This window comes from Mobula hypostoma, chromosome 1 (assembly GCF_963921235.1).
Source record: "Mobula hypostoma chromosome 1, sMobHyp1.1, whole genome shotgun sequence".
In the NCBI taxonomy this organism is placed as follows: Eukaryota; Metazoa; Chordata; class Chondrichthyes; order Myliobatiformes; family Myliobatidae; genus Mobula; species Mobula hypostoma.
In genome coordinates, this window is record NC_086097.1 from 180,200,232 (window position 1) to 180,226,273 (window position 26,042).

At 41.8% G+C, this 26,042-nt stretch overlaps 1 protein-coding gene across 4 annotated transcripts in view; it reads right to left on the reverse strand.

Annotated features, from left to right (window-relative positions):
• The window catches only part of rmc1 (regulator of MON1-CCZ1), a 64,584-nt gene that overhangs the window by 9,221 nt on the left and 29,321 nt on the right, over nucleotides 1-26,042 (reverse strand). For all 4 annotated transcript variants that reach the window (XM_063060641.1, XM_063060632.1, XM_063060622.1 and 1 more), the window contains exons 6-15: nucleotides 25,336-25,476; nucleotides 23,671-23,774; nucleotides 22,344-22,433; nucleotides 22,156-22,261; nucleotides 20,166-20,277; nucleotides 12,295-12,339; nucleotides 10,094-10,147; nucleotides 8,023-8,151; nucleotides 6,864-6,970; nucleotides 3,377-3,496 (exon numbers count right to left, since the gene is read on the reverse strand). In XM_063060641.1, coding sequence (XP_062916711.1) covers nucleotides 3,377-3,496; nucleotides 6,864-6,970; nucleotides 8,023-8,151; nucleotides 10,094-10,147; nucleotides 12,295-12,339; nucleotides 20,166-20,277; nucleotides 22,156-22,261; nucleotides 22,344-22,433; nucleotides 23,671-23,774; nucleotides 25,336-25,476 — 1,008 coding nt within the window. The remainder of the gene's footprint in view (nucleotides 1-3,376; nucleotides 3,497-6,863; nucleotides 6,971-8,022; nucleotides 8,152-10,093; nucleotides 10,148-12,294; nucleotides 12,340-20,165; nucleotides 20,278-22,155; nucleotides 22,262-22,343; nucleotides 22,434-23,670; nucleotides 23,775-25,335; nucleotides 25,477-26,042) is intronic.

Consider the following 26,042-nt stretch of genomic DNA (forward strand, 5'->3'; position numbering starts at 1 on the left):
AATCAATAAGCTTCAAGACCTTAACCTCAATATCTCCTTGCGCAATTGGATCCTCAATTTTGTCACTTGCAGATCCCCGTCAATTCAGATTACTGACAACATCTCTTCCACAATCTCCATCAGCACAAGTGCACCACAAGGCTGTGTGCTTAGCCCCCTGCCCCCTGCTCCTCCTGCTTTACACCTTTGGCTGAATGGCTAAACACAGGTCCAATACCATATTCAAGTTTGCTGACAACACCACTGACATACACTGAATCAAAGGTGATGATGAATCAGCATACAGGAGGGAGATTGAAAGTCTGGCTGAGTGGTGCCCTAACAACAACCTCTTAGTCAATGTCAGCAAGACCAAGGAGCTGATTATCATCTTCAGGAGAAGAAAACCAGAGGACCATGAGCCAGTGCTCATTGGAGGATCAGAAGAAGAGTGTCAGCAACTTTAAATTCCTCTGTGTTATCTTTTCAGAAGACCTGTCCTGGGCCTAGCACACAAGTGCAATTACGAAGAAAGCACAGCAGGGCCCCAACTTCCTTGGTAGTTTGCGGAGATTCTGAATGACATCTAAAACTTTGACAAACTTCTACAAATCTGAGGTGGAGAGTATATTGATTGGCTGCATCACAACCTATGGAAACACCCATGCCCTTAAACGTTAATTCCTACAAAAAGTATTGGATACGGCCCAATCTATCACCAATAAAACCCTCCCCCCACCACCGAGCACACCTCCATGAAATACTGTCGCAAGAAAGCAACATCCATCGTTGGGGATCTCCACGACCTGAGACATGCCATCAGAAAGGTGATACAGGTACCTAAGGGCTCACATCACCAAGTTCAGGGATAGTTATCACTCTCTACCATCAGCCTCTTGAACTGTAGAGGATAACTTCACTCAACTTTATTTGCCCAAATTATTGAAATGTTCCCACAAGCTATGGACTCCACTTTCAAGGACTCTTCATCTCATGTTCTCAATATTTATTGTTTATTTACTTATTATTATTTCTTTAATTTTGTATTTGCAGAGTTTTTTGCACTCTGCACTCTGGTTGCATTCAGGTTCGGCAGTTTTTTGTTGATTCTGTTATGGTTATTCTATAGACTTATTGATAATGCCCACAAGAAAATAACCCTAGGGTTGTATATGATGACATATCTACTTTGAACTCTATACCTGCTCAGCCCACTATTCTACTTCTGTACACCCATAACGGTATGGCCAAGCACAGCTCAAATGCCATCTATAAAAATTGTTGATGACACAATTTGTTGGCAGAATTTCAAATGGTGACGAGGAGTTGTTCAGGAGTGAGGCAGATCAGCTGGTTCAGTGGTGTAACAACAACCTTGCACTCAACATCAGTAAGACAAAGGAATTGTTTGTGGACTTCAGGAAGGGGAAGTCGAGGGAACACACCAAGTCCTCATCAAGTTTTAAGTTCCTGGGTGTCAACCTCTCTAAAAATCTATCCTGGGCCCAACATTTTGTTGCAATTACAAAGAAGGCTCGACAGCATCTATATTTCATCAGGAGTTTTAAGACACTTGGTATGACACCAAAGACTCTTGCAAATTTCCACAGATATACCATGGAGAGCATTTTAACTGGCTGTATCACCATCTGATATGGAGGTGCCACAGGACAGGATCAAGAAAAAGCTGCAGAAATTTGTAAACTCAGCCAACTCCATCATGGGCATTAGTCTTCCCAGCATTGGGGACATTTTCAATACAGGATGCCTTAAAAAGGCAGCATCGTCATTAAGGACTCCATCACCCAGGACGTGCCCTTTTCTTATTGCTACTATCAAGGAGGTGGTACAGAAGCTTGAAGACACACACTCAACGCTTTAGGAGCAGCTTCTTCCCTTCTACCATTAGATTTCCGAATCGACAATGAACCCATGAACACTACCTCAATACTTTTTTTGCTCTCTTTTTGCACTACTTATTCAATTTAATTTTTTTAATACAGTGGATTCCGATTAATGTGGAGACATCGGGACCAGCACATTTTGGCCCGATTAAGTGTCTGCCCTAATTAGCTGAAGTTTCATGGAAATTGTTAAAAAGCATTATAAAAAGACAAACTACCATTTAAATACATTTAATTATGTATTTAAATGAAAGCCAAACAAAGTAGAACACTATCAATACTATACAGCCCTACAGAACTGTGTATTCATTCCTAATAGTCATCGACAGAGGAATTAATCCAGAGTATGCTGCCATTTTCTTTTGATTGACTGTAGATAAAGAAAGTCAGTGCAGACACCTAGTGTAAATAATGGACTGCCTTCATAGATTCCTTTTGACGATTGCACCTTCCAAATCCTTATCATCATTGTAACATTCAAGATGATTGTTGATAATCTTTTAATACTTCGAGGTTCCTAACTTGTTGAATAGTGAAATTGTTTCATTTTCCCTCCTGGCCGTTTCTGGCATCAAGTCTGAATGCTTGAAAACGTAGTAAGCAAAACAGCTCTGAATTTTCTTCCTGTTTATTTCTCACCAATTATCTAACACAAAGAACAATGCTTTTTGAACACAGATATAACTGACACTATTTAAAAACTGTTGGCTCTAAGCACTGTGTAGCAGACACCACACAAGGACACGTGACTGACACCAAGTAGCAATTGTTCAGCAATAGTCTCCTGTCCCAATTAAGCAGAATAATGTTCCAAATAAATGAAGGGAATCCTAGCTACTTTCATTATTAGTTTTTGCCCAAATAAGTGGCTGTCCCGATTAACCAATAGTCCAATTAACCAGAATCCAATGTCTATTTCTTATTAAAATTTATAGTTCTTCTTTGTTATCATGTATTGCAATGTACTGCTGCCACAAAACAACAAATTTCATAACGTATGCCAGTGATATTAAATCTAATTCTAATTCACATCTTCTTGTAGCTCTTTCCACATATCCATCACACTGTCAGAAAATTGTCTTTCAGCTCCCCTTTAAATCTCACCCTTCATCTTAAATTTCTGCCTTCTAGTTTCAGGCTTCCCTACCCTGGGGGAAAAAGACCATGACCTTCCACTTTATCCGTCATGTGTCTTTAAACCTCTGTAACATCACCTATCAGCCTACTACACTTCAAGAGAAAAGCACTATTCAGTCAGTCTCTACTTATAATTCCAACCCTCCATCCTGGTAACATCCTCATGAATCTTTGCTGCACCCTCACCAGTTTAATGACATACTTCCACGTGGCCTCTGCTTCCTTCGATTTTACCAGTTGATCCTTTTTCCAGAATCCAGTGGTTCCCATTGAGTCAACGAGCTACACAACACAGGAACAGGCTCTTTGGCCCAACTCATCCATGCTGACCAAGTTGGCCAACCAGTCCTGCTTACCTTTTTCTCAGTGAAGACAGATAGGACGTGGGTGTACATGTCTGACTGGTCAATAACAGCTTGCGTTCGCACTGGCCTCTTCTGGGCAGAACTGCTGCGGCCAGCTCCCGACTCCATGGTCTACACAGAAGAAGAACAGCCAGTTATTGCCATGGAGCTGGTAAAATTCACACTCACTCCCTCCAGCTTGGCTTAGTGTGGGAATGAACATTTGTATTCCAAGGCTTTTAGTCTGTCTTTAATTCATTAAGCCCATTTTAAAATATCTCTGCCATGCTGACTTCAAAATCCTGAAAGATACAGAATGTATTATAAAGCAACTTTGAAAGCTGTTGATGAATAATAAGGAAAGGGATTCTGTTTATCACCTATGATTTAAATCCTTCCATTTCAGCTCTAATTATTGAGGCACATACAATAGTAACATTTAAGAAGCACATGGAGGGGCTGAGTATGAGACTAACTGGGTGGGCACCGTGGTTACTGTGGACTGGTTGAACTAAAGGACCTGTATCCATGGTGTATTGCTCTATGAGAGTACACACAGGACAGACATGGGGCCTTTTCAAAGGCATTGGGTCATGAATCTAAACCGAAGGGGAGGGGGTTTGTCCCTGTGTTCTGAGACAAACAATGTAAATATAACTGATCTGAATGATGATACAGAGGGATCCTGGGATGCAAGGTCACAGCTCCCTGAAAGAGGCCGTTCAGGTTGACAGGATGATAGATAGAGGCATACTGCATGCTTTCCTGCATTGGTCAGAACATTGAGTGCAAAAGTCAGCAAGTCATGTTGCAGCTGTATAAAACTTTGATCAGGCTGCATTTGGAGTATTGTGTTTCACTTCTAGGGTCACCTCATAATAGGAAATGTATGGAGTCTTTGGAAAGGTTGCAAAAGAAGTTCTCCAGGATTCTGCTGGATTAGAGGGCATGTGCTACAAGGAGAAGTTGGGGTTCTCTCTAGAGCAGCAATGGATGATAGCAGGTGTACTACAAGCTTATAAACTCATGAGAGACATAGATAGGGTAGACAGTTTGAATCTTTTCTCCAAGGTAGAAATATCAAATACCAGAGTAAAGACTTTTAAGGAATAAGGAACATTTGCGTATGTGCAGGGCAAGTTTTTATTACACAGAGTGGTAGTTGCCTAGAATGGGCTTCCAGAGGTATTGGTGGTGGAGGAAGCAAATAGAGGCATTTCAGAAGCTGTTAGACATATGCATATGCAGAGATGGGAGGTACCTGGATCATATGCAGGCAGAATAGTTTTAATTTGGTATCATGGTGTACAGATGGTGTAAATCCACAGACTTGTCCTGTGCTAAGTTAAGAATTAACAATAGTACAGATAGTACCAGTTGTTCAGCCACAATGTTATGCTGATATTTTAACATACTCCAAGATCATTCTAATACTGTACTTCCTTCCTACATAGCCCTTCATTTTTCTTTTATCCATGTGCTCATCTAAGAGTCTCTTAAAAATTCCTGATGTATCTGTCGCTGTCACCAACCCTTGCACATTACCTTTACACCAACGTTTCCACACACTTACCACTGTGTAAAAACTACCACTGACATCCCCCTTATACTTTCCACCAATTTTACCTTAAAATTATGCCCTCTTGTATTCACCATTTCCACCCTGGGATAAAGATGCTGGCTGTCTATTCTACTAATACTTCTTATCATTGTATACATCTGTCAAGTCACCTCTCACACTCTTTTACTCCAAACAGAAAAACCCTAGCTCACTCAACCTTTCGTCAAAAGACATGCTCTCTAATCCAGACAGTATCCTGGTAAAACTCCTCTACACCCTCTCTAAAACTCCAAGTCAAGTCAAGTCAAGTCGCTTTTTACTGTCATTTTGACCATAAACTGCTGGTACACAGTAAAAACAAAACAACATTCCTCCAGGACCCTGGTGCTACATGAAACAACACAAAACTACACTAGACTATGTGAGACAACACAAGGCTACACTAGACTACGTAAAATAACACAAAAACTACACTAGACTACAGACCTACACAGGACTACATAAAGTGCACAAAACAGTGCAGGGCAGTACAATAATTAATAAATTAATAAATAAATAATAAACAAGACAATAAGCACAGTAGAGGCATCATCTTATACACCTTGATCAGGTCACCTCTCATCCTCCGTCACTCCAAGGAAAAAAGGCCAAGTTCACTCAACCTATTCTCATTAGGCAACATCCTTGTAAATCTCCTTGGCACGCTTTCTATGGTTTCCACATCCTTCCTATAGTGAGGTGACCAGAATTGAGCACAGTACTCCAAGTGGGGTCTGACCAGGGTCTTATATAGCTTCAGCATTACCTCTCAGTTCCTAAACTCAATCCCACGACTGATGGAAGGCCAATGCACCGTATGCTTTCTTAACCACAGTGTCAAACTGCATAGCAGCTTTGAGTGTCCTATGGGCTCAGACCCCAAGATCCCTCTGATCCTCCACACTGCCAAGAGTCTTGCCATTAATACTATATTCTGTCATCATACTTGACCTACCAAAATGAACCACCTCACACTTATTTGGATTGAACTCCATCTGCCACTTCTCAGCCCAGTTTTGCATCCTATCAATGTCCCGCTGTAACCTCTGACAGCCCTCCACACTAGTCCAACACCTCCAACCTTTGTGTCAACAGCAAATTTACTAACCCATCCCTCCACTTCCCCATCCAGGTCATTTATAAAAATCATGAGGAGTATGGATCCCAGAACAGATCCCTGAGGCACACCACTGGTCACTGACCTCCATGCAGAATATGACCCATCTACAACCACTCTTTGCCTTCTGTGGGCAAGCCAGTTCTGGATCCATAAAGTAATGTCCCCTTGGATCCCATGCCTCCTTACTTTCTCAATAAGCCTTGCAATGGGTACCCTGTCAAATGCCTTACTGAAATCCATATACACTACATTTACTTCTCTACCTTCATCAATGTGTTTAGTTACATCCCCAAAAAATTCGATCAGGCTCATAAGGCACAACCTGCCTTTCTCAAAGCCATGCTGACTATTCCAAATCATATTATGCCTCTCCAAATGTTCATAAATCCTGCCTCTCAGGATCTTCTCCATCAACTTACCAATCACTGAAGTAAGACTCACGAGAAACCTGCGGCAACTTTACACACCATCGACAACACCACCAACTTTCATGTCATCTACAATCTTCGAAAGAAAGTTTAACCTCCTTCCCAAAAAAATCTGACAGAATGGCAATTTTTTTTCCTTTCTGAAAAGGACACAAAACAGCAAACTTCCTCAAAACATAAGAATATAAGAAATAGGAGCAGGAGTAGGCCATCTGGCCCGTCAAGCCTGCTTCGCCTTTCAATAAGATCATGGCTGATCTGACCATGGACTCATCTCCACCTACCTGCCTTTTCCCCAAAACCCTCAATTCCCCTGAACTGCCTTGAAGTGTTTTGGACACAATTTCTCACCAGGGTATAGTTCTGGTCAGCTTCCAGATATTCTTTGTAGACTTGATTGAGTTTATCAAACACAGTGGCAATCACGAGCAAACTCCCACGCTTTTCCACAGTCAGCACTGCAATTAAAAAATGAAATTGAGATACTGCAATCACGGTAGGCTGATAACAATGTTTAAGTGACAGCCAGTGCAACCTCACACCTGCAATAAAGGGTAAACATTCACCCTTGGAGAACACTTGCATCAGTTCATTGCAATGGCTGGTCAAATCTTAAACATCATTTATCTGTAGTCCTGTTTAAAGAGGACGTTGATATTCCCAGCAGAGGAGACATTTGAAAGTCAGAGCCACTGACAACGAGTGATGACACTCAAGGCCTGAGTTATCGTGTTGGACAGGACTTCATTCTTTGGAGTTTTAATGAGGGTTGACCTTACAGAGATGTATAAAATCATGAGAGCATAGATCAGATGAATGCACACAGTGCTTTTCCTTAGGAAAGGGAATCAAAAACTAGAAGAATAGGTTGAATGTGAAAAGGGAAAGATTGAAAAGGGACCTGAAGGACAACTTTTTCATGCAGAGTATGGTGGGTTGGTGGTGGGTTAGTGGAAACTACTGTCAGAAGTAGGTACAATAACAACACTTAAAAGATATTTGGTCTGGTACATGGATGAGAAAGATTTAGAGGGATATGGGCAAGCAAATAAGATTAGTTTAGATGGGCATCTTGGTTGGCATGGATGAGTTGGACTGTTCATGTGCTGTACTCTACATTTCTATGATTCTAGCTAGATTCAAGTTCTCCATTCTGTGTCCGGAGCTGAGAACCTCTTGACTCAGGAGTGAGGATGCCACCACTGCAATCAACGCAGATTCTACACTCAAAAATAAATACAAACCAGATCAATTCAATGTGCCTCTTAAAATTTAAGACTTTACTGAATGCACTGGAACAATAACAGTAGCAATTCATCAGACATTTCTTTTCTCACTTTGAACCTGTATGAACCCCACAGAAAGACCCGAGCAATAAAGAAATAAAACATCCAAGGTATTAAAGATTCTGAATAAATTGAGCAGCTCTCTCCTCTATAACTGAACATAATTGAAATTAAAACCCCCAAAGAACAGTTAGGAATTCTTTCACCAGCAGCCCACTACTCACTCTCTGAACACACAGACAAAATGACCATTTTACAGTCCTTCCGCTGTAGAAGGAAATCCATCAGCCGACCTCTGTCTTGAAGCATGTGTACTATAGGTTGCAGCTTTATCTGGAGGCACCACAAATAACCTGTCAAGAATCCACAAACCAATTAATTAAAACCAAAAGAAGCAAAAGGAAGGAATTGATGCTAAACGTTTATGATTCCTGGTTATGTGCAGCCAGAGAAAAGTCCAAAAGTATAGCTTTAAAGAACCCACCCATCCTGGACATTCTCTCTTCACCTTCCCCAACCTCCCCCCTACCCCCGACCAAACCTAGCAGAAGATACAAAAGCCAGAAAGCACGTACCACCAGGTTCAAGAACAGCTTCTATCTCACTGTTATTGTCTACTCAACAATCCTCTAGTACAAACAAGAGAAAATCTGCAGATGCTGGAAATCCAAGCTACACACACAAAATGCTGGCGGAACTCAGCTGGCCAGGCAGCATCTATGGAAAAGAGTACAGTTGACATTTCAGGCTGACACCTTTCATCAGAATTGGAAAAAAGAAGAGGAGTCAAAGTAAGAGAGTGGGGGGGGGACATAGTTTAATTCCACTTCCCATTCCCATATGTCAGTCTGGCCTCCTCTAACGTTGTGATGAGCCGACCCTCAGGTTGGAGGAGTAATACCTTACATTCCGTCTGTGTAGCTTCCAAATTGATGGCATGAACATCGATTTCTCCAACTTCTGGAAATCCAACCTCCCCCAACCCCCGCCTTCACCATTTCCCTCTCTCATTTTATCTCCTACTTGCCTATCACCTCCCTCTGGTGCTCCTCCTCCTTTTCTATCTTCCATGGGCTTCTGCTCTCAATCAGATTCCCACTTCTCCAGCCCTGTATCTCTTTTACAAATCAACTTCCCAGCTCTTTACTTCCTGCTTTCACCTATCACCTTGTGGCTCGTCCTCCATTCTCCCCACTCTTACTCCTGACTCCTCACCTTTTTTCCCAATCCCCTAGTACAAAAAGATAGACTCTGATCTCACAATCTACACCTCTTCATGGCCTTGTGCCTTATAGCACACCACTTTCTCTGTATCTGTGACACTTTAATCTGCATTGTTATTGTTTTACCTTGTACTACCTCGATGCATTGTTGTAATGATTTGATCTGAATAGATGATATGCAGGGCAAAGTTTTCCACTGTCCTTCAGTACGTGTGACGATAATAAACCAGTTCACCAATTTACATTTGAAGCCTCCAGCTAAAAAGGCTGTACTGAGAGTCTGTTACTAACAGATTTAATCAATGATTAAAATGAAATTCTTTATCCAGAAATTGGGGGAAATAAAGGTCTTGTCCTTGCACTTCAGTGCAGACTAGATAAATACCAGAGGGAGCAAATAATAAAAGAATATGCTAATCTTGGGAGATTTTGAACAGCGTGCAGAGAATCATTTGAAGCTAAAACACTGCACAGACCAGTTTGGCAAGTGTCAGTAATGTGAAATCTCACAGTACAAAAAAACTAATTGCGGTCATCTCCACAGCAAAGCTACACGCATTATTTCCTTGTCCTCTACTACCAGTGCAGAGTACATCATTTTCAAAATACACTGGGGTTCTTCACCAGGCTACTCCCACAGGACTTCCCATCACCTCAATTACCAAGGAGGATGAGGGTGGTAGATGTGAGTAGACCACCAGCTGTAGGTTCCCCTCTCAGTAACATATCATTCAGATTTGGGGGAAATAGCAATGGTTGTTTGTCGTCACTGCTACTGGAACTCCCTCCCAATAGCACGGAGGGAGCACCTTACTGCAGCATTTCACGAAGCCAGTTCACCCACACCTCTCAAGGTATACCCCCAAAATGTTAATGAATAAAAAAGGAGAAAATGAGAATGAGATGTACGTTTTATCCACAATGCCCCAGTGCTCTGGATTTACATCTAAAGCTGCCACTGTAATAACTGGGTGACATGACACAGATCATTCCCAACTCTGATTCCAATGCCCAGAGCAGTCAGGCAATGTACTGAACATTGTAAAATAAATTCATCTAAGGATCCACCCACCTTCACTGGCATTGATGATGATGTCAGGCTGAAACACACTCCAGGAAGAAGAATCTAAAATTTAAGGAAAACACCGATGCCATCGAGAGGAAAGTGCTCCCACATAGAACTTTAGAAAGAGACAGTAAAAAAAACAGACCTTCAGCCCAACAAGTCCATACTGACCATCGAGTACCACTGACATTAACCCTATTTTACACTCCCACATATGAAAGGATGCTTCTTGATCTCTGTACCAACAGCTGATTCCCTTGTGTGTGTGCATCTGCTAAAACTCACATTCACAACTCACCCTTTCCTCATCCGCTCCCATTTTCCCAACAGGGATCTGTACATCTCACCCTATCTCACTGATAACATTCAGCCTCCCTCCCAATACCCACCAGTGTCATCATATTCACTCTCCTCACCACCCTCCCTCCCCACTGCCCTCGCACTCAGCACTCCCTCCAATTCATTGTCCAGCACCTCAGACACCCCCAACTCACCAACCCTACCTCGCATTGAATTTAGAAACATAAAAGGCTCCCTTGCAGCCTCAAACCCCATCATCACCTCTCCCATCCCCAATTCACTGCCAACCCCACACTGCCTCCCCCACCAACACACAGCCCCTCAGCCTCCCCCCACTGGCGAATCCTCAGTTCCATTTAATCCCTTTCCTCATTTGGTGCTTTTCCAGAATATTTCCCTCTCTGACCACGTTCCATCCAGTCTAGAATATCACTCAGATCCTTCTTTGCTTGCACTGGCTGACTGCATCTCTCATTGGAATCACCCTATTACAATCCCCATGTCTGCCCCATCATACAGAAGACAATAAAACATAGGACTATCCCACTTGACCCATCAAGTCTACTCTGCCATTCGATCGTATATGATTTTGTTTTCCCTCTCAACCCCTATTATCCTGCGTTCTCATAGAAACCATAGAAAAACTACAGCACAGAAACAGGCCTTTTGGCCCTTCTTGGCTGTGCCGAACCATTTTCTGCCTAGTTCCACTGACCTGCACACGGACCATATCCCTCCATACACCTCTCATCCATGTATCTGTCCAATTTATTCTTAAATGTTAAAAAAGAACCCGTATTTACCACCTCGTCTGGCAGCTCATTCCACACTCTCACCGCTCTTTGTGTGAAGAAGCTTCCCTAATGTTCCCTTTAAACTTTTCCCCCTTCACCCTTAACCCATGTCCTCTGGTTTTTTTCTCCCCTTGCCTCAGTGGAAAAAGCCTGCTTGCATTCACTCTATCTATACCCATCATAATTTTATATACCTCTATCAAATCTCCCCTCATTCTTCTACGCTCCAGGGAATAAAGTCCTAACCTATTCAACCTTTCTCTGTAACTAAGTTTCTCAAGTCCCGGCAACATTCTTGTAAACCTTCTCTGCACTTTTCAACCTTATTAATATCCCTCCTGTAATTTGGTGACCAAAACTGAACACAATACTCCAGATTCGGCCTCACCAATGCCTTATACAACCTCACCATAACATTAATTTTCCCTGTAACTTTTGATGCCCTTACTAATCAAGAGAACCTATCAACCTCCACCTTAAGACTTGGCCTCCACAGCTATCTGTGCTAATGAATTCCACAGATTCACCACCCTCTTGCTAAAGAAATTTGTCTTCATCTCTATTCTAAAGGGATGTCCTTCTCTTCTAAGGTTGTGCTCTCAGGTTCTAGACTCTCCCACTATTGAAAATATGGCCTCCACATCCACTCTATCCAGCCTTTCAATATTCGGTAAGTTTCAATGAGACTTCTAAACTCCAGTCAGTACAGGCCCAGAGCAATCAAAGGCTCTTCGTACATTAACCTTTTCATTCCCAGGATCATTCTTGTGAACATTCTCCAATGTCAGCACATCCTTTCCTATGTATGGAGCCCAAAACAGTTCACAATACTCTAAATGCAGAATGACCAATGCCCTATAAAGGCACATCTTCCCTCTTGTTCCATTACTTTGGCCAAGCTATTAAATCTCAATGCCGTCAATTTCCTTGAAGGTCTGCATCCCTGACCTGACTGAAAACCATTTCTTTCACCACACCAGCTACCTGACATGGTGAATAATCTTAGCATTTTAATTATCTACAGCTTACAATATAATATTAGTTCTTCCTATAAATTTCAAGAAGCAAATTTCATTTGCTGTAAAATGCTAGATGATTCACAGTGAAGGATACAAAGTTCACACGGGACAGGACTTTGTGTTGTCACAGCAGACGGACCTAGACAAAGGATTTCTAGGCATCAGTACAACTGTACATGGAATTAAAGCTCTTGAGACATAGCCATATCAGGACTTGACAGAAAAAAATATCAAAGGTGAAATGATCATAACACCCTAAGAGGTTTAGGACAAATATGAGAAAATATTGCCACAGGACCGAACACAGGCAAATGGGCCTAGACTGGATAAACCTCTTGGTTTGCATGAACGAGTTGGCCGAACGGCTGGGATTCTACATTGAGAACTGATAGACAGAAAAAAACTGGCAGAAATCCCAGAACAAAATGGAAATGAGAATTAATTTTATGCAGCGAGTTATTGTAATTTTGGACCTCAGTTGTGAGTATTAAAGAGAACTAGTAACCACAAAGGGATAGGACAGACTGATCGGGACTAATTAGATTTTTCTCTAAAGATTCGTACTGGTATGAGGGAATGCACAGCTTTCCCTGTGCCATCAATGAACCTGTCAAATGCCAACATACCTTCTACTGAGGGTAGATCAGCAGGACAGCACCACTCCTGCTAAACTGATCCTCTCAACCAACAGGTTACACTACCAGCCAAAAAACAGGTAAGAAATGTACCAACATACAGATGTTCAAGTGCCTGAGGCATGTTTCCCGTGGTGTTTGGCAAAATTTTTAAGGGTGAGTAAATCTTGGGCAAAAATCCAAATGAAAAGAACGCTTCTGCTGAGCTTGGATATTGTGAAAGATAAAGTGAAATAAAAACTTTGATGAAGTTTTTACAGCAACCTAACCGAATTGGGAGTGAGTGAGAAGGCAACTCACAGGTCCGTGACTCAGATATAAAAAGGAGCATTTGCCGGCTTTTGGAGTTTATCCAGTGTCCAATCGAATGAGGAATGAGAGTGGAAGCAACCCACAGGTCCGTGAGTGAAATTTAAAAAGGAGCATTCACAGGCTTTTGGCATTTTTCCAGCAGTGCAATCAAGCAGCGGTTCATTAACAAGGGCAAATAAAAATAAGATAGGGACAGGCAAAGTAGCTATTGTTGCAGTGAGGAGGCTTTGGCTCATCAGGCTTGGGTGAGGTACGTATCTGTTTAAGTTTCTTTTTCTTCATTCGTTCCCCTCAATAATAAGTTACTGCTTTGGATACTGTTGGGGGGGGAAGGGGGGGAAAGGACCAACGAGGGGGAAAGCTGCATCAACCGTGTCTCTGGCACTGAATCTGGTGCTATGCCTCAAAGGGAAGTGGAGGGGGGGAGCAAGTAGAGATAACAGCTGCAGTAGTGATAGAGGAGTTAGAGGAATAGACACTGTGACGAAAAAACCAAGTTATCAGAAGATTGATGCTAATGAGAGAGATAAGTGAGACAATGGAGAAACATTCAAAATGCTAATAAGAGAGAAGAGAGAGATTAACGAGAAAGAAACACGTTTCAGAATATTGACAGACCGATTGCTTTGAACCTGAACTGTTTGAAGTTTGATGGACAGGCGATACCCCAGCAGGGGGATAAAAAGAACAGGTTCGCTAAGGCACGACACACACCACGAGATCAAAGATAACGAGACCCTGGAAGAGCGGTGTGCCCCCACAAGTCGGTGGGAGTTTGGAGGTCTGGTCGCGGGAACCGACCATAGATGCACAGGGTGAATGGGTACGATCGGCGGGAACCTGGTGTGTGTGTCCACCCTTGCCTGGGTGCCGGGTTCACCTCGGAAGAACGGTCGTATCCGGAGCGGAGGGGTCACAGTCGGTGACCACAAAAGACATAAAAAAGGGTCTGCCCAAAAGCCAACTGCGAAGGACATCAAAGGTCTGCTTAATCAGATTTGCATATCTCTATCTCTCTCCAACGGCACAACAGCGATTACTGCAAACTGTACTAAGCTGAACTGAACTCTGCGTCACTTGAGACTGATCATTTTACCCCTAGACTGCGATAGAGCTTGGTTGATTCCTATTACCCTAGTTCTGTGTACATGTGTGTTTTATCATTGCTAACCTGTTGCATTTATATCCTTACGAATAGAGTACTGTGTTACTTATTTCTTTAATAAAACTTTATTAGCTTCTGTTAAACCAGACTCCAACTAAGTGGTCCATTTCTGCTGGTTTGGCAACCCAGTTACGGGGTACGTAACAACACACAGACTCAAGATTCTGTGGATGTGATAGAGACACCTGGATGGTATGTTGCCTCCCAGGTGCCAGGGTCAGGGATGTCTGGGATCAGGTCCATGACATTCTAAAAGGTGAGGGTGAACAGCCAGTAGTCCTAGTACATATTGGCACCAATGACATAAGGGAGAAGGTCCTGAAGAAAGAATAAGTTGCTAGGTAGAAAGCTGAAAAGCAGGACCTCCAGGGTTGTAATCGCTACACTGCCATGCACCAGTGAGGGTAAGAAAAGGATGATTTGGCAGATGGAGTGGCTGAGGAACTGGTGCTTTCAGATTTCTGGATCATTGGGATCACTTCTGGGGAAGGTATGACCTGTACAAAAGGACAGGTTACATCTGAACCCAAGGGGACCAATACCCTTGGGGGCAGGTTTGCTACAACTATTGGAGAGGAGTCAAACTAATTTAGCAGGGAGATAGAAAACTGAGTGATAGGGCAGTTTAGTATACAAGTAGAAGCAGTGTGTAGTGAGACTGTCTGGAAGGACAAACGGATGATGGGGAAACATTGCAGTCAGTGGGATGAGTTGCAGTGTAAAACGGGAACAAAATTGAAAAGGGTGACAAATACAGGACTAAAGGTGTTATATTTCAAAACACATAGTATACGAAATAAAGCAGATGATCTTGTAGCAGAGTTAAGGGATTGGCAGGTATGATGTTGTGGGGATCTCTGAGTCATGACTAAATGAAGATTATACTTGGGAGCTTAACATCCAAGGATACACGAAGTATCAAAAGGACAGGCAAGCAGGCAGAGGGGTGGTGTGGTTCTCCTGGTAAAAAATGAAACCAAATTCTTAGAAAGAGGTGACATAGAATCAGAAAACTTAGAATCATTCTGGGTAGAGTTAAGGAACTAAAAGAATAAAAAGACTCTGATGGGAATTATATACAGGCCTCCGAAAAGTAGTCAGGATGAGGGCTACAAATTACAATCTTACAATAATCAAAGGGATTCCCATATGCAGGTAGATTGGGAAAATCAGGTTGGTTGCCAGTGACAACTGCTGTTCCACAAGGGTTGGTGTTGGGACCACTTTTTTCATGCTATATATCAATGATTTAAATGATGGAATAGAAGGTTTTGTTGCCAAGTTTGCATGCGATATGAAGACTGGTGAAGGGGCAGGTAGTGTTGAGAAAACAGGTAGGCTGCAGAAAGACTTAGACAGATTAGGAGAATGGACAAGAAAGTGGCAAATGAAATACAATGTTGGAAAATGCATGGTCATACACTTTGGTGGTAGAAATAAATGTACAGACTATTTTCTAAACGGAGAAAATCCAAAAATTTGGGAGGCAAAGGATCTTGGAAGTTCTAGTGCAGGTTAACTTGCAGGTTGAGTCAATGGTGAGGAAGGCAAATGCAATGTTAGCATTCACTTCAAGAGGTCTAGAGTACAAGAGCAAGGATGTGATGCTGAGGCTTTATAAGGCACTGGTGAGGCCTCATCTTGAGTATTGTGAACAGTTTTGGGCTCCTTATGTAAGAAAGGATGTGCTGGCATTGGAGAGAGTTCAGAGGAAGATCACAGGGATGATTGTATGAATGAAAGGGTTATCATAGAGAATGTTTGATGGCTCTGGGTCTGTTTCTCATGGTGGGTGAGTCCAGGACAAGAAGGCAAAGACTCAGGATAGAGGGGCATCCATTTAAAACAGAGATGCGGAAGAATTTCTATAGCCAGGGAGTGGTGAGTTTTTGGAATTTGTTACCAAAGGCAGCTATGGAGACCAGGTCGTTGGGAGTATTTAAGGCAGAGCTTGATAGGTTCTTGATAGGACACAGCATCAAAAGTTACAGAGAGAAGGCCAGGGAGTGGGGCTGAGGAGGGGAAAAAAGGATCATCCATGACTGAATGGCAGACCAGACTTGATGGGCCAAATGGCCTAATTCTGCTCCTATATATTATGGTCTTATTCTGGATTGGGTGTTGTGTAATGAACCAGATTTGATTAGGCAGCTTAAGGTAAAGGAATCCTTAGGAGACAGTGATCGAATTCAGCCTGCAATTTGAGAGGGACAAGCTAAAGTCAAATGAATCAGTATTAGAGTGGAATAAGGGGAACTACAGAGACAGGAGAGAAGAGCTGGCCAGAGTTGACTAGAAAGGGACACCAGCACGGATAATGGTAGAACAGCAATGGCAGGAGTTTTTGGGAGCAATTCAGAAGGCACAGGATAGACACACCCAAAGAAGAAGAAGAATTCCAAAGGCAGGTTGACAACTGTTGCTGACAAGGGAATTTCAAAGCCAACATAAAAGCAAGAGAGAGGGCATATAATACAGCAAAGATTAGAGGGATATTAGAGGTTTAGAAAGCATTTAAAAACCAACAGAAGGCAACTAAAAAAGCCGTAAGGACGGAAAATATGAAATGTGAAGGTAAGCTAGCTAATAATATCAAAGAGGAAACCAGAAGTTTTTCAGATATATAAAGTGTAAAAGAGAAGTGAGAGTAGGTATCAGACCACTGAAAAATGACGCTGGAGAAGTAGTAATGGGGGACAAGGAAATGGCAGATGAACTGAATAAGTATTTTGCATCAGTCTTCACTGTGGAAGACACGATGCTGGAAGTACGAGTGTGTCACAGGGCAGAAGTGAGTAGAGTTACTATTACCTGGGAGAACGTGCTTAGGAAGACGAAAGGTCTGAAGACTGATGTCACCTGGACCAGACAGATTACACCCCAGGGTTCTGAAAGAGGTAGCTGTAGCTGAAGAGATTATGGAGGCATGAGTAATAATTTTTCAAGAATCACTAGATTCTGTAATGGTTCCAGAAAAACTGGAAAATTGCAAATGTCACTCCACTCTTTAAGAAGGGAGGGAGGCAAAAGAAAGGAAATTATAGGCCAGTTAGCCAGACCTCAGTGGCTGGGAAGATGGTGGAGTCAATCGTTAAGGATGAGGTTTCGTAGTACCTGGAGGCACATGATAAAACAAGCCAAAGTCAGCATGGCTTCCTTAAGGGAAAATGTTGCCTGACAAATCTGTTAGAATTATTTGAGGATACAACAAGCAGGATAGACAAAAGTGTGAATGCTGTGTACTTGAATTTTCAGAGGATCTTTGACAAGGTGCTGCTTAGCAAGATAAGAGCTTATGTTATTTCAAGGAAGATACTAGGATGGACAGAGCATTGGTTGATTGGCAGAAGGCAAAGAGTAGGAATAAAGAGAGCCTTTTCTGATTAGCTGCTGGTGACTTGTGGTGTTGCGCAGCAGTTGATGTTGAGATGGCTTCATTTTATGTTGTATATCAATGACTTGATGACATAATTGATGATTCTGTGGTAAAGTTTCTCGATGATAAGAGGCTAGATGGAAGGGCAGGTCTGCTGAGGAAGCAGGAAGGCTGCAGAAGGGCTTAGATGGATTAAGGGAATGGGCCAAGAAGTGGCAGATAGAATACAGTGTTGGGAAGTGTATGGTCATGCACTTTGGTAGAAGGAATACAAGCGTAGACTATTTTTTAAACAGCGAAAAATTCAAAAATCTGAGGTGCAAAGGAACTTAGGAGTCATCGTATAGGATTTCCTAAAGGTTAACTTGCAAGTTGAGTCAGTGGAGAGGATGGCAAATGCAATGTTAGCATTCATTTCGAGAGGACTAGAACATAAAAGTAAGGATGTAATGCTGAGGCTTTAAGAGACATTGGTAAGGCCTCACAGAGTATTGTGAGCAGTTTTGGGCCTCTTATCTAAGAAAGGATGTGCTGATGTTGGACAGGGTTCAAAGGAGGTTCAAGAAAATTATTCCCGGAATGAAAGGCTTATTGTATGAGGAACATCTGATAACTCTGGAGCTGTGCTCGCTGGAATTTAGAAGAATGAGGTGGGGGTGGGAATCTTATTGAAACTTATCAGATGCTGAAAGGCCTAGACAGAGTGGATGTGGAGAGGATGTTTCCTATAGGAAGGAAGTCTAGGACCAGATGGAGCAGCCTCAGAATAGAGGGGCATCCATTTAAAACAGTGATAAGGAGGAATTGCTTTAGCCAGAGGTGGTAAATCTGTGGAATTCATTGCCACAGGCTGCCGGGGAGTCCAGAACATTGGGTGTATTTAAGGCAGGGGTTGATAGATTCTTGATATGTCAGGGTGTGAAAGGTTACAGACAGCAGTAGAATTGAACCCAGGTCGCTGGTGCTCTATTAGTGTTACTCTAAACCAGGGATGGCCAACCTATGGCGCATTTGGCAAAAGTGACGCATTGGATGATGAGAAGTGGCGCATTGCACCCCAGCGATAATAAGAAAAAGGTAAACCTACTCATGCAAAAAGTATTAACCAAAAACTGATTTGTAGAAAAAAAATCTGTAACAGGAATTCAAGTAGCTTAGAGCTAGGAATGGGTTTTACTGAGAATAAATCTAAAACTTAGCAATTATTTTTAGCGATCTTATTATTTCGTGCACATCTTTTGGCAAATGTTATATTCTTTCACATTAATCTGTATTCAATTTTAAAAAATGTACAATGAGTCAAACTAGGAAAGAAGGACTTTTGTTCTGCAGTCGTTCCATAACTATTCAATACACGTTTGATACTTGTTTGATCCTGAGACGCCAGGCGTCTGCACCAGTGGTGCGTCGCAGGTTTTTGCCAGTCAGTTTACAATTGACACTCGTGCGCTATGGAGTTGTGCTTCGTTCGTCATTTATGAACATTTGCAGTTTTGTACTTTTACGAAAATTATGCCTTGATTTTACATACAGTTACCCATCACAGTGCAAAAGAAAATGAGCAAAAGAAAAGCAGAAAGTGGTAGTAAGCGTGAATTCAATGAACAGTGGGAAAATGAGTTACTATTTATAGTGGGTCTGTCAGGAAAACCGTTGTGCATTGTTTGTGAAAACACTTCCTCACATGAAGACATGATCTTAATAGACACTATAAAACACAACTTCAGACTGAAATACAAGGAAAACTGAAGCTAGTGCTTGGGTCTGAGTTACGGAAAGAATATGTGATTAAGAAAGCGGAAGAAATCAAACGAAGACAAAATATATTTGTTAGAAGTCTCATTAAGGTAAGTCATGTTTATTTTGTTTTTATATTATCATGTAAAAATGCTAAATATGTCTATATTAACATATTTTTACAAGAATTGAATGGGGGTACAAGAGTTGTATAGTGCATCTGAACCTGTGCGTGAAAAAAATTTGACGCATGGAGTGTAAAAGGTTGGCCACCCCTGCTCTAAACACTACCTTTTTGTACTGCCAACACCCCAGTAGTTGTCTACACTGACTCAAGTGGGCCTCCTCCGTTTCCTACACTTGTTCTCACCACTCCCCTCTCAAAAAGAGGGGGTCCCAAGGATGCACCTGAGTATCTACAATTGGACGGCACCGTACATAGTGGCTAGTTTAATACTTTTGCAGCGCCAGTGATCAGCGATTGGGTTAAATTCACACAAATGAATGAAAATGACTCATTTCATGTGATGGACATGTGACAAATAAAGCTAATTGTTATCGTTACTTGTGTCAAGTGAGCTTTTAACTTAATCACGGGACAGTTGGGAGTGGAAGACCGTCTAAAGAAGAAATTAATTTTTAAAAATCCCTTGATGAGGGATCCCTTGATCTCTTTCGACAATGATCAAAAACCTGCTCAGTGTAAATTGCAGGAAGAACATAGTCCTGAAATTACAGACCTGCACGAGGAATCTTACAGGGATGAATAGACAGAGGTAGAAGGACTTGCTGGTGAATGGTGACAGCTCCATCAAACTCTGCTCGGAGTTTTATATCAAAAATCATAGAGGTCTGTGAAAACAGAAAATGCAGAGTGCAGAATCACATTCTGGAACTCCTACTTCTCTATCTACAGCGATTCTTGTCAAGACAACATCCGTAAAAGAACCTATAATCAAATCACTTGCATTTCATAAGGTCCACAAACTATCCCAACTTGTATATTACTTTGTTGGGAAAACGGTACGGCTTGCATAAGCAACTTGGTCAGCATGGATGACTCGGGCTAAAGGGCCTGCTTCTGTGCTGCAGAACTCTATGGCTCCAGTTGCAGACAAGCTCATCAAAATGTACAAAACTCTCAGAACACTTGGCAGGGTGAATGCTGGGGGGCTATTTCCCTTTTTAAAAATGAGGAGTTGTTTTCTCAGTAAGAGGGATGGATGTGTGATCATTTAGAACTGAGGTATAATTTCAGGAGTAATCATTCAGAGGATGGTATATTTTGGGAATTCTCTACCCAAGGACCATGATAGTGAGTTATTGAGGATCATTAAGAACAGGACCGAGAAATCTTTGGATACTGAGCAACTAAGAGGATATGGTGGTCAGAAGACCAGGTATGTGACATGACTTCACTGGACAGCTGAATTATGGAATCAAATGACCAAGTAAAACGAGGTTGGTATAAATAGATGCTTGATGATTGGTATGGACTCAGACAAAATGCCTGCTTCCAAGTTGTATGCTCTAACAATCTTCTACATGTTGCTGAAAGTATCCTGACTGGTTGCATCATGGTCTGGTACAGCAATCCAAATGCACAGGAATGCAAGAAGCTGCAGTTTCTCAGTCCAATAGATCATGGGCACATCTCTCCCCACTATCAGTAGTATCTACAAGAGGCACTACCTCAAGAAGGCAACATAAGGGCCAGGTAAAAGGTACAGAGGCCTGAAGTCCCATGCCACCAGGTTCAAGAACAGTTACTTCCCTTCATCCACTCAGTTCTTGAACCAAATGGAAAACTCTAATCACTACAGTTTAGCTCAATTTACACTAAAATAGACTTTGATTTCCTTTTATTCCACGTGTTCTTTCTTGTAAAAAAACGTGCATAATTTATGCTACTTTATATTTTTCATATCAGTACTGCTAATGTGATGCTATGAGTCTATGATGCTGCTGCAAGTAACTTTTTCATTGTACCTGTGCATACTGTACAATAAAAGAACTAGATAGAGTGGACATGGAGACGATGTTTTCAGTAGTGGGACAGTCTATGTCCAGAGGGCAAGCCTCAGAATAAAAGCAGGTCCATTTACAACTGAGATGAGGAGGAATTTCTTCGGCCAGAGAGTAGAAACTCTGAGGAATTCATTGCCAGACGGCTGTGGAGGCCAAGTCGTTGGGTATATTTACAATAGAGGTTGATAGGTTCTTGATTATATTTTTACTAAAAATAATATTGTAACAAGTCCTTCCGGCCAACGAGCCTGCATCACCAAGTTACACCCATGTGACCAATTCACCTACTAACCTATATATCTGGGAGGAAACCTTACACAGTCATGGGGAGAACAGTGGAATTGAACCTGGGTCACTGGTGCTGTAATAGTGTTACAATGACCACTATGCTACTGTAACACAATTAGTAAGAGTGTCAAAGGTTACAGGGAGAAGGTGGGAGAATGGAGTTGAGAGGAACATAAATAAATCAGCCATGATCAAATGCTGCAGCAGACTTGATGGGCCCAATGGCTTAATTCTGCTCCTGTGTTTTATGGTCCTATGTGCTTGGGCATATGACAATAAACTTGACGACTCAATTTCATGACCCTAAGACTTCTACTGAAAAGTCTTAATCCTTTCATCATTGCTGGATAAATCCTTGAACATCTTCCTGAGCTGCACTGTTAGAGGTTAGTGACTGGGAATTACAGCTCTTACCTGGGTACTCTGGTGATGCACCACAACTAAGTTATCAACCACATTCAGAGCAAATTTTCCAATGGTGTTTAGTTTTAAGATATGCATTTTCTTACACTGTCCTTCCCTGCAATTAAAAGGATATACATTCAGGAAATCCCTCTAGGGTAAAGAACAGACTGATTATGATCTCAACCACCAGGACTTACCTAGGTAAATAATACATGATTACTTCTGCCCCAGGGTTATTAGGAGCTCTTGGTTGATACTTCAAATAAAGGACGTAGAGTTGACCATATCTTGTGAGAAAAACAAATTAACACATTATTGACATTGTAAAATTAATCCTGCGGCAGAAAACATCACAAGATAAAGGGTGAGTTTAAATAACTGACAGAGAATTGGAATTGGCTTACTATTGTCACACATACCGAGGTACAGTGAAAATCTTGTCTTGCATACTGTTCATACAAATCAACTCATTAGACAGTACACACAAGAGCTTCTGCAGAAGCTGAAAATCCAGAGCAACACACACAAAATGCTGGAGGAACCCAACAGTTCCAGCAGCATCCATGGAGAGGAATAAAGAGGTAACATTTTGAGCCAAGGGCATTCATCAGAACATAGGACCCATTACACAGTACAAGTCCATAAGCCATAGGAGCAGAATTAGGCTGCTTGGCTCATCAAGTCTGCTCCACCATTCAATCAGGGCTGATTCCTTTTTCCACTCCTCAATCCCATTTCCCTGGTCTTCTCCCCATAACCTTTGATACCATGTCTAATCAAAAACCTATCAATCTCTGCCTTAAATACACCCAATGAACTAGGCTCCACAATTGTCTGTGTTAACAAATTCCATAATTCACCACCCTCTGGCTAAAGAAATTTCTCCACATCTCTGTTTTCAATGGACGCCCCTCTATCCTGAGGCTGTGCCCTCCTGTCCTAGACTCCCCCACCCTGGGAAACATCCTTTCTACATCTACTCTGTCTAGGCCTTTTAACATTCGAAAGGTTTCAATGAGATCACCCCTCATCCTTCTAAGTTTCAGCAAGTACAGACCCAGAGCCATCAAACGTTCCTCTTATGATAACCTTTTCATTCCCAGAATCATCCTCATGAACAGCCTCTGGATCCTCTCCAATGCCAGCACATCTTTTCTAAGATGAGGAGCCCAAAACTGTTCACAACATTCAAGATGTGGCCTTATAAAGGCTCAGCATCACATCCTTGCTCTTGCATTCAAGAACTCTTGAAATGAATGCTAACATTGCATTTGGAATGTTGGTATATTGAGATAGTACAAAGTAAAACAATAAAAGAATCCAGAATAAAGTGTAACAGCTACAGAGAAAGCATAGTTCAGATAGACAATACAGCGCAAGACCATAACAAAGTAGATTAAGAGGGGATGGTTAAATATTACTTCATCAATGAAACTTGCAGTGTCTGAATAGTTGGCTCCCACGTTACTGAAGGTTCGTGTAAATAAATATAATGATGTAGTTTAATGTCAGCATGGAACTTACACGGTAGCCATTATTATATCTCTGTCAGAGAGAGAGGGGTTCCCAGACTTTGGAGAGACAGGCAGTTCAATTTCAAATTTCGGCATTTTTGTCATCGTTCCACTCTGTAGAGTAAAATTAAAGTCAGTGGCTCCAGAAACACAATCAAACACAAGACACAACACAAAGCGAGCTATCCCTTTGGAATCAGCTCCTCAGGCTTCCTTAGTAAATCAACTGAGTCCAATCTTCCATCATCTCTTACTCCTCAAGTTATCCCCAATTAGCACTATTACTCGGTGCACAAAAACCGACTGATGTCAGTCTTGAATTTGCTCATTCATCAGATTTCTTGAAAATTTAAAAGATTTTAAGCTCACTGCACTCAAGGGTAAATGTTCTAAGAAGTGAATTGCTTTCTAAACAGAATGTTTGAATCTAGTGGGCGATTTATGGGAATGTGTAATTAGCTTGACGGTCAGCACAGACAATGGGCTCCATAACATCCTACCAGACAGGCCACTGCTGTCTTTCACTCTCCCATTCACATTTCCTCATCCTCCCAGTTTTTATTTCTCTGAGCACATAAAGTTAGATCAGTGATCTCAAACAGCACAAAAGGCAGCATTGTGAGTTGCATACTCTGTGCTGAGAAACATCTCCTTTATTCTCCTATTGAATTTACAGCAACCACCTTCAGAATCAGAATCAGTCTTATTATCACATAGGGGACATGAAAGCCTGGAGGCTAACATAACCACTTCACATCACCAGCAATCGCGGTTCAGTTCCTGCCGCTGTCTGTAAGGAACTTGTAGGTTCTCCTCATAAACATGGGTTCCTTCTGGACACTCCAGTTTCTTCCCACATTCCAACAGTATCTATATTAGTAAGGATGTGGGCTTGCTATGTTGGTGACAGAAGCATAGTGACACTTGTGGGCTGCGCCCAGCACTTCCTTGGACTGTGTTGGTCGTTGATGCAAACAACACATTTCACTGTATGTTTTGATGCTTATGCCAAAGGGTGGTGAATTTGTGGAATTTGTTGCCACATGCAGCTGTGGAGGCCAGGTCATTGGGTGTAGTTGAGGCAGAGATTGATAGGTTCTTGATTAGACATGGCATCAAAAGTTTGGGGAGAAGGATGGGAACTGGGTTTGAGGAGGAGATAGAAAAAAGGATCAGCCATGATTAAATGGTGGAGCAGACTCGATGGGCCAGATGGCCTAATTCTGCTCCTATGTCTTATGGTCTTATCTGACAAATAAGCTAATCTTTAAAATCTTCAAATAATCTTTAAGTTTGTCATTTTGTGGGAGCTATACAGTGGAAAGATATAAAGATTACTATTAAATCACAAAATAACTAAATAGTGCAAATAAAGGAATAACAAATCTCCTGAAGGGAAGAAACTGTTCCTGAATCATTGAGTGCGCGTCTTCAGTGACAGTGACGTGAGTCGCTCTCCATATCAATAGTAATTGTGGCTTAACCAACCAAACCTCCTTTGTAACTTTAAAGGCCTCTCTTCCTCTTCCTAAGTATAAAAGAACCTTAGTTTCTGTCATCCTTGCTGCAAATCCTTATTTGCATTGTTCCCAATGCTTGTACATTCTTTTCACAATAGTGAACAGGCGGGTGTACAGATGCTGGGGGCATGATTGGAAAATACAACACAACTTACTTTGAAAATAAATGGCTGTAGGACATTGCCCTGCACTGTGGTAGACAGGAGGAGAACAGCACTTTCAGGGCAGTACATGTACCAGTTGACATTGATGCTGTGTGTCTTGAGTAGTTTTAAAGCACGCTTGTCGGGTAATACCTGGGAGCAACAAAAACAATAAAGTTAATCAAGTTCATTGTCATATGCACAAGTATACAAATGCACAGGAACAACACAGGTATACCAAGAGATACAACATTTACAAGAAAGTAAATTATACATTTAAAACTATACAAGAGAGAACCCAATTAAAATCATTATGTGCTTTTAGTGAAAACAAAGAGTGATGAAAATGGTCTTAGTGTTGCTATACTAAGGAAGTGATTAAAATTGCACAGCTTGGTTCAAGATTCAAATGGTTGAAGGGAAGTAGCTGCTCCTGAACCTAATGGTGTGGGACTTCAGGCTTCTGTACTCCTGCCTGATTATAGCTGCAAGAAGATGGCATGGCCTGGATGGTGGGGATCTTTGGTGATAGCTGTAGCCTCCAGTATATACTACTAATGGTGAGGAGTAATGTGCTAATGATGTACTAGATAGAGTCCACCGCTCTCTGCAGCTTCTTACTTCTTGTGTATTTGAATCGCTGTACCAGACCATGATGCAACCTGCCAGGATACTTTCAATACATCTGTAGAAGTATTTTTTCCCCCAAAGAGTGACAA